General features: G+C 36.8%; 1 protein-coding gene across 1 annotated transcript in view; it reads left to right on the top strand.

Annotated features, from left to right (window-relative positions):
- LRP1B (LDL receptor related protein 1B) overlaps window positions 1–14286 on the top strand; it is a 1748032-nt gene that overhangs the window by 849634 nt on the left and 884112 nt on the right. The window contains exon 11 of the mRNA XM_049888441.1: window positions 596–832. Coding sequence (XP_049744398.1) covers window positions 596–832 — 237 coding nt within the window. The remainder of the gene's footprint in view (window positions 1–595; window positions 833–14286) is intronic.

Below are 14286 nucleotides of genomic sequence, written 5' to 3'. Positions count from 1 at the left end.
GAGTGTGAAGAAAAAAATGATGCTCTAACTGGTAGTTGATTTCGTTTCTTAAAAGAATAAATCAAGTGTTTGGACATCTGTAATATACCCTCGTGCAAGTCAGCCATGCTGTTTAATTCTTTTTGCTTGATTGTGACAGTCTGTGGATATAATCTCTGGGGTGTTGTATTTTAAATTTTTTGGAAATTTTTAGCATTGTCAAATATAATGATGCTACATTTGGTATCTACATAAAATGTTAGATATATTGCAATGGGTCGTAAGTTTAAATGTGCCAGATGTTTTAATAGATGTCCATTTTGCACAGTTACAAGTTATCCAATGATCTGTTATGGTTTTGCTGTACAGACAGTTACAGACAAAAGAATAATTAACTAAATATAACCTATTCATGGAAGTAATTTCTATTTTAATTAAAGTAATGCAATTAGCTGGCCTTCTTGCATTGAGATACATTTGGCACATTTTAGAGTTTAATTTCGGGTATTGAATTTAAAAAATGCTAATTGTGCCAGTTAATTAAACAGTGGTATTATGCAGTGTAAAGAAGATTAGGCAGCATCAGTTGTTTATGCTTGTAATCTTTCTTCTGCAGGACCAAAGAATGAGTTGTTCCTCTTTTATGGGAAAGGACGCCCAGGAATTGTTAGAGGAATGGACTTGAATACCAAGATAGCTGATGAATACATGATTCCCATAGAAAATCTGGTAAACCCTCGGGCTTTAGATTTTCATGCAGAAACCAATTATATCTACTTTGCTGACACCACCAGTTTTCTAATTGGCCGACAGAAGATAGATGGTACGGATCGAGAAACCATCCTGAAAGATGGTAAGCAACACTGCCTGGTGTTAACATCAAGGTGCCCAGAGATAAAATACTTTAAAAGGATAACTCTACGTATGTCAGACTAACTTTAACCAAAACGCAGTTTCTTCTTGCTGATATAAAATACTTGTTAATTTTTTTTCAATAACTTTATTTCTAAGTTTTTTTTTTTTTTACATACCAGGGTATTAAAACTTTGATTATAAACTTGAACTTGCAATTGTCCCCTACACTTTAAATATTATAGGAATTAAATTGGACTGTTATCCACCTTCAGGGAAAATATAGATTTATAATTATATGTTTACAGTTCTATACGGTGAACATAACATCTATTTTATAAGTATTTGGTTCTCATTAGAATATTGGTCACAGACTGAAAGTACATTTAAAATAATCAATGGTCCCATTGTCATCGCAAGTCTTATGTGTTGTCTCTTACTTTATAAATCATTAAAATGGAGTTCTCTAGGGTTGTCCATGAAATATTTGTATCTACAAAGAAGCTTTAATTAAATATATCCATTTATAGTCACTGATACACATATGCAACTGTGCGCACATACAGGTATGCATACAACGTTATTAAAATCAACATGTTTCATAAATTATTGAGCTTAGGGATAACCAATCCAATAACAAAACAATACAGCTTTGGAACAAGTAGATAAAGTGTTTAATAATAAAGCAAAACAGATTTTTCACTTTAGCTACATTAATGACTCCGGACCTCATTTGCCTCATATATAAAGCCTGCTTACTTCTTCACTACTTCAGAAATCTGTGACTTAGTGAATATTAATTGTATGTTTTATTATGTGAAAGACATTGTGGTAGGTATCTTTTAGGTGATACTAGGAATTGTAAGAAAGGAACAGTGCTTTCAAGGAGTTAAAAATCTACCTTTGGAGATAATATAAACAAGCAAAAATTATTAAAATACTTTTATATAAATAAAAAAAATTGCAGCATTTTATTACCACATCCAAAGCTGTGCCAAATTAGTATATGATTAATGAAGAACAAACGAGATTCCACAGGAAAGAAAAGATTGCTTTAAGTAGGTGTGATCAGGGGAGCCCTTGTGGAGAAGGTGGTATCTAGGCCAGATATTAAAACAAGAATGTTTAAGGGGGAAAGGAGGACATTTCAGCATCAAGGAATTCTACCAAAAAAAAAGGCTTCAGAAAGAGAATGGGGAGAACATTTAAGCAGACCATGACTGGGGGTTTTGTTTGCAGGTAATAGTAACAGAAGAGATGTGGAAGTTGAAAGGTGTTGAATTAAAAGGCTTTGCATGTGAGTGAAGGGGTGTGTATTTTATACTGAAGGGCAACAGACAGAAAATGATTTTATGCTGAAAAATAGCGGGGATGAATTGATATTTTTGGACAATTAATCTGGTTTTGGAGTGAAGAATGAATTGGGGAGAGGAAGGGGAGAAAATACTGGTTGAGGGATGGAATTAAGTTATTTACATCGTAAGTGTTGATGACCGGTGGTCTCTCCAATCTTTTGGAAGGAACGGAGGGATCATGAGAAGTTTACTCATTCCACTCAGCTTTTTTTTTTTTAAATCAAACATTTCGTGATTAAAAACTACACTACACTTTCCGTCAGTGATAGGTATTGTGCTAAAATGAAAAAAAAAAGGTTTTTTTTTTTTTGGTCTTTTTTATAGTTTACAGATTAAGACAATGTACATCTACCATGGCTTAATGTTCTTATGGAATGTCTAATAAATATTACTATCTGGACAACATATTGGAAGTGACAGAGTTGGAAGTGACAGAGACTGCCTCCCTACTTTTCTGTGACTTCTTTTCTCTGTAATGTGGTAGCAGATGATAAACCCGCAAAAACCAAACTTATTGCCATTGAATGGATTCCAACTCATAGTGACCCTATAGAACAGAGTAGAACTGCCCCATAGAGTTTCCAAGGAGCAAGGGAACTGATATTTTTGCTTCAGCTTAGTGTTCTACCTAGTAATCCTAACTTATCGGTGATATTGGTGGTTCTTTCCCTTCTACCATAGCAACCGAGATCAGTTGTAATATCCACCTGACTGCCAGGCAGAGCTGTAAGGTGTTGGTTTGATGGTTGAGGGAACATTTTCAGGGTTTTGAGAACATTTTGTAGATTTCACACCTCAAATGTATTTAGCCTTTTGATACTCCAATATTAAGGGGCAGCTTAACATCTTTTTATTAGTTTGTCTCTTTTCTTACCAGTAAGGAGAATGATAATAAACATTGTAATAGAAGACATGTCAAAACGGAAGATTGCTTTTGGCAAATGATAACCTGTGAACCTCCAAATCAAGAAAATTAAGTTCTATCAATATTTACTTATTTAGGTTGAAAGTCTACCACTCAACCTGAAGACTGAAAGGCAATGCTTAATTTGGCAAATGGTTTTATAAGCTTGGTGTGAATTCTGTGTCTCAGGATAAATGTGTATTGCTTCAAGTACAAGGCTGTAACAATTCTGCTGTTTGTAAATAAAACATAAATAGCTTGGACATTCTTAGTGTAAGATCACACTCTATAAAGAAAAGGAAAACTTGTTTTTTTTTTTCAAAAAAGATCCATCTCCGTTCATTTTTTGATTTTTGTTTTTCTCCCAGAAGTTTATTGAAAACCTTCTAAGTTTGAGATATTTTGTCAGCTCTGTTTGTGGAATTTTGTGGGTTAAAACATTAGTAGTTAAGTAAATAAAGAGGAAAATTACCTAGAGAGAGAAAGCCTTCGTCTGGAGTCAGTGCCCTGAATTTGGATTTCTAAGGTTACTGGACTGTGAGAGAATAAACTTCTGTTAAAGCCATCCACTTGTGGTATTTCTGTTATAACAGCACTAGATGACTAAGACAATTTGTGATACTCACATATATATCTCAATAATTATTGAAAATATCTGCGAGATGAAGACATATTATTGATTTAATAAAAGTAAAATTCTATAAGGACAAAATGTTTAACAATCTGTATTTTCATCCCCTTAGAAATTCTGTCAAAGTTTTTTTTTTAAATTAGTACTCTATTTTTTTTAATTAATTACATGGGTTATTAATTTTTCCAGTCAATAAATAGTAGGTGACTTTTATGGCCTAGGTGCTGTTCTGGATGATGGGAATGATACAGTATTAGGGCAAAGCTTCTTATTTAGCTTATATCAAACAATGGCAGGCAGACAATAAACAAGTAAAAATATACATGAACAAATAATGATAAGCAGTATAGAGAAAATAGAATAAATTGATAACTGGAAAGGTCAAGAGGAGGCAAAATTAGATTGGATGGTCAAAGAATTTAAATCAGCTGATCTTGCCAGGTATAATTGTTATTTTCTCTGTGAGAACAAGACAGATGCTCTTAATAAGATTGAATTCGTTTTTATCTTCTTGGGTGTCCTGTCCAAGATTCATTTTTCATTGTAGTATTAATCCTAGCTTCCAGCAGAAAGGACAATATATAAAAATGGAAATTTGCTATTCAATTTATTATTGCATGTATCCCATTAGTCAATAGTTGTTTTTAAACTGAATAAATTAATTTTACTGGGGAATTATATATATGGAGCCCTGGTGGAGTGGTTCACAGCATGGCTGCTAACCAAAAGGTTGGCAGTTTGAATCCACCAGCACCTCCTTGGAAACCGTATGAGCCAGTACTATTCTATCCTTTGGGTTGCTATGAGTCAGAATCCGCTCAGTGGCAACGGGAGATATATATATATGTTGTTGTTAGGTGCCGTCGAGTCAGTTCTGACTCATGGCGACCCTATGCACAACAGAACGAAACACTGCCCGGTACTGCGCCATCCTTACAATCGTTAGTATGCTTGGGATTGTTGTTGCAGCCACTGTGTCAATCCACTTTGTTGAGGGTCTTCCTCTTTTCCGCTGACCCTGTACTCCGCCAAGCATGATGTCCTTCTCCAGGGACTGATCCCTCCTGACAACATGTCCAAAGTAGGTAAGACACAGTCTCGCCATCCTTGCTTCTAAGGAGCATTCTGGTTGTACTTCTTTTAAGACAGATTTGTTCGTTCTTTTGGCAGTCCATGGTATATTTAAAATTCTTCGCCAACACCACAATTCAAAGGTGTCAATTCTTCTTCAATCTTCCTTATTCATGCTCCAGCTTTCACATGCATATGATGCGATTAAAAATAGTGTGGCTTGGGTCAGGCACAAGATGACATCTTTGCTTTTCAAAACTTTAAAGAGGTCCTTTGGAGCAGATTTACCCAATGCAATGCGTCTTTTGATTTCTCGACTGCTGCTTCCATGGGGTTGACTGTGGATCCAAGAGAATGAAACCCTTCACAACTTCAATCTTTTCTCTGTTTATCATGATGTTCATTGGTCCAGTTGTGAGGATTTTTGTTTTCTTTATGTTGAGGTGCAGTCCATACTGAAGGCTGTGGTCTTTGATCTTCATTAGTAACTGCTTCAAATCCTCTTCACTTTCAGCAAGCAAGGTTGTGTCATCTGCATAACGCAGGTTGTTATTGAGTCTTCCTCCAATCCTGATGCCTCATTCTTCTTCATATAGTGCAGCTTCTCGGATTATTTGCTCAGCATACAGATTGAATAGGTATGGTGAAAGAATACAACCCCGATGCACACCTTTCCTGACTTTAAACCAGTCAGTATCCCCTTGTTCTGTCTGAACAACTGCCTCTTGATCTATGTAAAGGTTCCTCATGAGCACAATTAAGTGTTCTGGAATTCCCGTCCTTTGCAGTGTTATCCATAGTTTGTTATGATCTACACAGTCGAATGTCTTTGCGTAGTCAATAAAACACAGGTAAACATCCTTCTGGTATTCTCTGCTTTTAGCCAGGATCCATCTGACATCAGCAATGATATCCCTGTTTCCACGTCCTCTTCTGAAACCAGACTGAATTTCTGGCAGTTCCCTGTCGATATGCTGCTGTAGCCGTTTTTGAATGATCTTCAGTAGAGTTTTGCTTGCGTGTGATATTAATGATATTGTTCTATAATTTCCACATTTGGTTGGATCACCTTTCTTGGGAATAGGCATACATATGGAACTCTTCCAGTCAGTTGGCCAGGAAGCTGTCTTCCATATTTCTTGGCATAGATGAGTGAGCACCTCCAGCGCTGCATCTGTTTGTTGAAACATCTCAATTGATATTCCATCAATTCCTGGAGCCTTGTTTTTTGCCAATGCCTTCAGAGCAGCTTGGACTTCTTCCTTTGGTACCATCGGTTCCTGATCATATGCCACCTCTTGAAATGGTTGAACATTGACTAATTCTTTTTGGTATAATGACTCTGTGTATTCCTTCCATCTTCTTTTGATGCTTCCTGCATCATTTAATATTTTCCCCATGGAATCCTTCACTATTGCAACTCAGGGCTTGAACTTTTTCTTCAATTCTTTCAGCTTGAGAAATACCAAGCATATTCTTCCCTTTTGGTTTTCCATCTCCAGCTCTTTGCACATGTCAGTATAATACTTTGTCTTCTCGAGCCACTCTTTGAATCTTCTGTTCAGTTCTTTTACTTCATCCATTCTTCCTTTTGCTTTAGCTGCTAGACATTCGAGAGCAAGCTTCAGAGTCTCCTCTGACATCCATCTTGGTCTTTTCTTTCTTTCCTGTCTTTTCAATGACCTCTTGCTTTCTTCATGGATGATGTCCTTGATGTCATTCCACAACTTGCCTGGTCTTCGGTCACTAGTGTTCAATGCGTCAAATCTGTTCTTCAGATGTTCTCTAAATTCAGGTGAGATATACTCAATGTCATATTTTGGCTGTCGAGGACTTGCTCTGATTTTCTTCCATTTCAGCTTGAACTTGCATATGAGCGATCGATGGTCTGTTCCACAGTCAGCCCCTGGCCTTGTTTTGACTGATAATAATGAGCTTTTCAAAATAGAAAGCATACTAAAATTGTTTTTCATATTGTTTCATATTTTTAAAGTATGAAAGAAAATATTCAAAGCATTTTTCCGGATTTGGAGTTATTAATATCTGCAGCTGTAACAAAAAAAAAAATCTATAGTTTTAATACCCCACTGAAAACCCCATTGCCATCGAGTCGATTCTGACTCATAGCGACCCTATAGAACAGAATAAAACTGCCCCATAGAGTTTCCAGGGAGTGTCTGGCGAATTCAAACTGCTGACCTCTTGGTTAGCGGCCATCGTGCTTAACCACTACACCACCAGGGTTTCCATAGTTTTAATAGATCCCATAATTAAACTGGGCACTTGAAGTTACCATTTTATAAAAAATATAGGCTTTCTTTACTAAAGCTTTGTCCGAGTAGATATCTAGGGATAGTGTGGGCTGAAGAGGATGATAACATTTGTGCTGCTCATTTTGTTTGGCATTGATGAACGGAAAACTGAGTCTTTTTCTTCGGGTCATATTATAATTAAGACAATGCAAATTTAAGATTTATACAACTGCATTTCTTGCCAACTGTAATCTTTTTCATTACAAATAAAATGTGTTCCCAAGTATACAAAATTTGACCTTGATATTATAATCAAATGCAAGTTTGGCAAAGGTTTTTGTCCTCCATATGTACCTTCTTAATTTTAGATAGCCTATACTCCCATGTGTCTGTCAGTTTGTTGTACTGTGGGGGCTTGCATGTTGTTTTGATGCTTGAAGCTATGCCACTGGTAATCAAATACCAGCAGGGTCACCCATAGTGGACAGGTTTCAGCTGAACTTCCAGACTAACACAGACTAGGAAGAAGGACCTGGTGGTATACTTCTGAAAAGAATTAGCCAGTGAAAACCTTATGAATAGTAGCAGAGCATTGTCTGATGTAGCGCCAGAGGATGAGCCCCTCAGATTGGAAGGCTCAAAAGATGACTGGGGAAGATCTACGTCCTTAAAGTACAGTCGACCTTAATGACATAGATGGAGTCAAGCTTTCAAGATCTTCATTTGCTGATGTGGCATGACTCAAAATAAGAAAAAACAGCTGCAAACATCCACTAATAATCAGAATGTGGAATGTACAAACTATGAGTCTAAGAAAATTGGAAATTGTAAAAAATGAAATGGAACACATAAACATTGATATTATAAGCATTAGTGAGCTGAAATGGACTGATACTGGGCATTTTGAGTTGGAGAATCCTATGGTCTAATATGCTGGAAATGACAACTTGAAGAGGAATGACATTGCATTCATCATCAAAAAGAACATTTCAAATCTATGCTGAAGTACAGAACTGTCAGGGATAGGATAATATCCATATGCCTACAAGGAAAACCAGTAAATACTAGTATTATTCAAATTTACACACTAACCACTAAGACAAAAATGAAGAAATTGAAGATTTTTACCAACTTCTGCAGTCTGAAATTAATTGAACATGCAACCAGGATGCACTGATAATTACTGGAGATTGGAAAGCGAAAGTTGGAAACAAAAAAGCAGTACCAGCAGTTGGAAAATATGGCCTTGGTGGTAGAAATGACGCTGGAGATCGTATGATTGAATTTTGCAAGACCAAAGACTTATTCATTGCAAATACCTATATATACTACTATATGTGGACCTTGCCTGATGGAATACACAGGAATCAAATCAACTACATCTGTGGAAAGAGATGATGGAAAAGCTCAATATCATCAGTTGGAACAAGACCGGGGCTGACTGCGGAAAAGACCATCAATTGCTCGTATCCAAGTTTCAGTGGAAACTGAAGAAAATTGGAACAAGTCCATGAGAGCCAAAGTACGATCTTGAGTATATCCCACCTGAATTTAGAGACCATCTCAAGAATAAATGTGTTGAGTTGAACACTAATGACTGAAGACCAGGCAAGTTGTGGAATGACATCAAAGTCATCATACATGAAGAAAGTAAGAGGCCATTAAAAAGACAGGAAAGAAAGAAAAGACAAAAATGGATATCAGAAGAGAAGCTTGCTCTTAAACATTGAGTAGCTAAAGTGAAAGGAAGAATTGAAGTAAAAGAGCTGAATAGAAGATTTCAAAGGACAGCTCGAGAAGACAAAGTATTATAATGACATGTGCAAAGACCTGGAGATAAAAAACCCAAAGGGAAGAACACGCTCCACATTTCTCAAGCTGAAAGAACTGGAAAAAAAAAATTCAAACCTCGAGTTGCAAAACTGAAGGATTCTATGGGGAAAATATTGAATATTTGATACAGGAAGTATCAAAAGAAGATGGCAAAACACAGAGAATCACTATATCAAAAAGAATTGGTTGATGTTCAACCATTTCAGGAGGTAGCATATGATCAGGAACTGATGGTACTGAAAGAAGAGGTCCAAGCTGCACTGAGGGGAATGGTGAAAAACAAGGCTCCAGGAACTGATGGAACACCAAATGAGATGTCTCAACAAATAGATGCAGTACTGGAAGTGCTCACTTTTCTATGCAAAGAAATTTGAAGACAGCTACCTGACCAACTGACTGGAAGAGATCCATATTTGTACCTACTCCCAAGAAAAGTGATCCAACCAAATGTGGAAATTATCAAACTATATCATTAATATCACACACAAGTAAAATTTTGCTCAAGCTCATTTAAAGGTGGCCACAGCAGTATGTCAACAGGGTACTGCCAGAAATTCAGGCTGGATTCAGAAGAGGACTTGGAAACAGGGATATCATAGCTGATGTCAGATGAATCTGGGCCAAAAGCAGATAATACCAGAAAAAAACGTTTACTTGTATTTTATTGCCTATACAGAGGTATATGACTGTGTGAATCATAACAAATTGTGGATAATATCATGAAGAATGGGAATTCCAGGACACTTAACTCTGCTCACGAATAACCTGTACCTAGATCAAGAGGCAGTTGTTTGGACAGGACAAGGGAATACTGAGTGATTTAAAGTCAGGAAAGGTGTGCTTCAGGGTTGTATCCTTTCACCATACCTATTTGATCTGTATGCTGAGCAAATATTCTAAGAAACTGGAATATATGAAGAAGAATGGGGCATCAAGATTAACAAACCGCCTTATGCAGATGACATAACCTTGGTTGCTGAAAAGTGAAGAGAACTTGAAGCACTTATTGATAAAGGTCAAAGACCACAGCCTTCAGTATGTATTACACCTCAACATAAAGAAAACAAAAATTCTCACAACTGGATCAATTAACAACATCATGATAAATGCAGAAAAGATTGAGGTTGTCAAGGATTTCATTTTACTTGCATCCACAATCAATGCCCATGGAAGCAGCAGTCAAGAAATCAAAAGACACGTTGCATTGGACAAATCTGCTGCAAAAGGCTTCTTTAAAGTGTTAAAAAGCAAAGATGTCACCTTGAGGACTAAGGTGCGCCTGACCTAAGCCATGGTATTTTCAGTCACCTCATATGCATGTGAAAGCTGGGCAACAAATAAGGAAGAAAGAAGAATTGGCACCTTTGAATTGTGGTGCTGGAGAAGAATATTGAATATACCATGGACTACTAAAACTAGGAACAAATCTGTCTCAGATGAAGTATAGCCAGCATGCTCCTTAGAGGCAAGGATGGCAAGACTACGTCTCACATACTTTGGACATGTTACCAGGAGGGATCAGTACCTGGAGACAGACATCATGCTTGGTAAAGTAGAGGGTCAGGAAAAAAGGGGAAGACCGTCAAGGAGGTAGATTGACACAGTAGCTGCAACGATGGGTTCAAGCATTTCAGCAATTGTGAGGATGGCGCAGTATTGGGCAGTGTTTCATTCTGTTTTACATAAGGTTGCTATGAGTCAGAACCAACTCTAGGGCCCCTAACAACAACAACAACAACACTCTGAACAGCCCCAGGGTACCCACTAGATCCAGAATATAATCTATACTCAAATAATGCAGACTTTAAAATAAGATTGTAATTTTCTGCCCCTAGATACCTTTTTTTTTTTAGATACCATCTTTTGTTTTTGGATTTCGGTGAATTTCGCCACTACAGAACTCTCTAGGAATTTCTAGTGTCTCATAAAGATTGAGTTTTCCAGTGATGAAACAAATATGATGAGATATCACTAACGGATTACTTTAGAAATTTCCTATGAAGTATGAATAGTGATCATGCCTTGCAAAACACTTTAAAATTAAGAACAAGACTTTATTGTTGGCTACTAGATTTCAGGTGAATATCAAACTCCTTTTTATGTTTTTAACTCCGGGTATTCTCATAAAGAAACGCTCTAAGACTTTGAGAGATGTAGTAGTGCTCTTGCCAACCATTAAAGAAAATAATGAATACATTTTTCTGTCATGGGACAATTCTTAATTAAAACTGTTGAGAAGAGATTTGTGAGTGTTTGCAACACTTGAGAATCTAATGGGTACTGCTGTTCCACTGGGCATCGAGGATATATTCTGTTGGCACATATGGCTCTTGTTGACTACCAATATGATGTTTTTCCCATAATTCACTTGTGACTTCAGTCCTGAAAGCGTATGTTCAGTTTTGTGTTTACTTCATATATAAGTGTTTCTCATACCTTTTAATGGTTCTCATGAAGTTGATGAGACATTTGAAAAAGCTTTAAGCTAATATATGTCTTCTTCTCTGAAAAGTAGACATGGACCTAAGAAGCTTGAAATCCAGGATCTAAAAGATAGTAAGTTATGGAATTGGCCATGGTGGATAAAGGGTTTTAGTAAACGTGGGGAAGACATCTGTCCCCTTATTTAATCTTCCACACAACATAAACATACATGCACGTGCATAAGCATGGACAAACGCACATATACACATACAGGCTCAGATTAGCTCTGGAAGCGTCTACAGAAAATTCTATTGTCTTATAAATGTTAGATTGCAGATAAGGTCAAAAGAGAGAATATGGAAATATTTGGCAATCTCCAAAGTGCCATGGAAGTATTATTACATATATGATTGTTAAGCATTCATATATATTCTGATGAGTAGAATTTTCTTATATACTTTATATAAATTAGCAAATTTTAGCATAAATTAAAATAGAAGAAATATATTCAACTGTAACTCAATTATCCTTACCATTATGTGATTTTTATTTGCTACTTCAGAAATCAATTTGGAATCCTTCATTAACCTAGGACTGCTATTATGAACACCAAATATAATTGTACTGTTACTTAGATTAATATAAACTTCTGATTGAAAAATCAGTCTTGGTTTACTTTGGGGGCTCAAAGTACAGAACACTAACTTGGCTACATCTACAATGCAAGCTGAAAATTTCGTAAAACTACCCAATATGGAAGAATTTAAGGGTGTGGTAATAACTATGGTCTATTTTTTTTTTTTTTTATGTAACCAGTAGAAGCAGCCCTGGTGGCTGCAGGGGTTAAGTGCTGGGCTGCTAACTGAAAAGTCAGAGGTTTGAACCCACTAGCTACTCTGCAGGAAAAAGGTGTGACATTCTGCTTCTATATTTACAGCCTTGGAAACCCTATGGGGCACTTCTACTGTGTCCTCTAAGGTCGCTATGAGTCTGAATAAACAGAGGCAATGGGTTTGGTGTAACCAGTATGTTAAAAATGTAACTGCAGTGTATCTAAAGTATAACTTTATTTTGCCTCTCGAATTCTTTAAAGTTTATTCACTAAAATAATGTTTCCTACCACAAATGAAAACTTGGTCAAACCCCAACCCTTTCTGCTCACATGCAGACAACAGACAGACCTGTCAGTCACTTTAAGTCAGAAATACAGTCTCACTTCAGAAACTACAAGGTGCAATCTACTACATATACATATATATCAAAATTCTAAACTCAATTTGTCATCAAATCATCTCTTCTCTGCATGTGTGTTGCCTCTTGGCTAGAAGCTTGCAAAGGGAAAGGAGAATATATTTGATTCATTCTCTATTTTTTTGCTTTGCATTTGCTTTCTTAGTCATTCCTCCCAGGTTTCTGGTCAGTTTATAATGCTCACCCTCTTGTCGGTCTTGGTGGGAAGAGTTTAGAGGGTTAAGAGTGGTAAGGATGTAACTGAACCCAAAAAACCATCTCCCTCGAGCTGATTCCGACTCATAGCTACCCTAGCAAAACAAAACAAAACAAAACAAAACAACATTGCCATCAAGTCCATTCTGTCTTGTAAACTGGTCTCTCTCTGACCTGGCAGATCTTAAAAATTTCCTTTTTTTTTTTTTCTTTTAATTGTACTTCAGATGAAAGATTACAGAACAAACTAACTACTCATTAAACAGTTAATGCACATATTGTTTTATGACATTGGTTAACAACCCCAGGACATGTCAAACTCTCCCTTCGCTACCTGGGGATCCCTATTACCACCTTTCCTGTCCCCTCCTGCCTTCTAGTCCTTGCCTCTGGGCAGGTGTGTCTTTTTAGTCTGGTTTTGTTTTATGGGCTTGTCTAATCATTGAGTGAAGGGCGAAGCTCAGGAGTGACTTCATCACTGAGCTTAAAGGGTGTCTAGGGGCTATACTCTCAGGGTAAAAAACTGACATTTTAAAGAGAGTGTGTGCCTGCATGTGGGAGCATGACAATTTTTTTGGAAGTTTCCTGCTGGATCTTTCCAATTTCATTTACCTTGGCCACGGTGCTTGAAACTACATTCATGACTCTGCTTCCCTTAATAACCAGTTCATATCCATCCTTACTGTTGGAGTCCCTGTGCCCAGCATGGCAGTTTTGTTTTACTGGACCAAGGACATCCCCAGGCCAATATTCTGTCTTGTGATTTATTTATTTATTTTATTATTTGCATACCCTTTTCCTCAATAAACTCAAGGAGTGCAGATAGAGTACAAGTCAGCCACTAGTATCCTGTTGCCAGATCAGACGGTAGCTTTCTCAGATGTGAGCCAAGTGTGAGGCTTTCTCAGGAATGAGTTCCCTGTATTTGGAAAAACCAACTGCTGAGAACTAGGTTCAAAGTTCTCCAAGAGATCTCATGGAAACTCAGTCACTAGAGTTGAGATGAAAAGTAACCCCTCATCTTCTCTTCTCTAATGACTTGGGAGGTAGAAGGGTAGAAACAAGGGACTTAAAGAATAGCATTCACTCTCTCCAAATAAATCTCCTAAAATCCTCCTGTCTGTTTCATATTCTATTCCCTTTATATTATTGATATGGTTGAGGGGTTCAAGAGTTGTGGAAACAATTCTAGTCCAATTGTTTTGTAAAATAAGAGTTTTGTTTTGTTGTTTGCCCCTCACACTCATTTTTTTTTTTCGTCATTTGGCCCCCTAGTCAAAACTTTATTTTAGTATCTCGTTACAATTGCCACAGTGAGATACTATTGCTCCTTATGCTGCAAGAGCCATCAACCAACTTGCAGGATATCCTAATAGTCATTGGGAATTGGTCCAAATAATACCTGAAAACAATGCATAAGAATAACACCACCACATTTTTAAAAATTTATTTAAACATGTGCATGGTAACAGAGTATCACTTACCTTTATGCTGCTAGATTCTTCTTATTACCTAATTTTAAATATTACTTAGATTCTT

The sequence above is a fragment of the Elephas maximus genome, chromosome 6 (genome assembly GCF_024166365.1).
Source record: "Elephas maximus indicus isolate mEleMax1 chromosome 6, mEleMax1 primary haplotype, whole genome shotgun sequence".
In the NCBI taxonomy this organism is placed as follows: Eukaryota; Metazoa; Chordata; class Mammalia; order Proboscidea; family Elephantidae; genus Elephas; species Elephas maximus.
The sequence above is the reverse complement of the archived record's forward strand: the minus strand, read 5'-3'. Positions and strand labels throughout refer to the sequence as shown.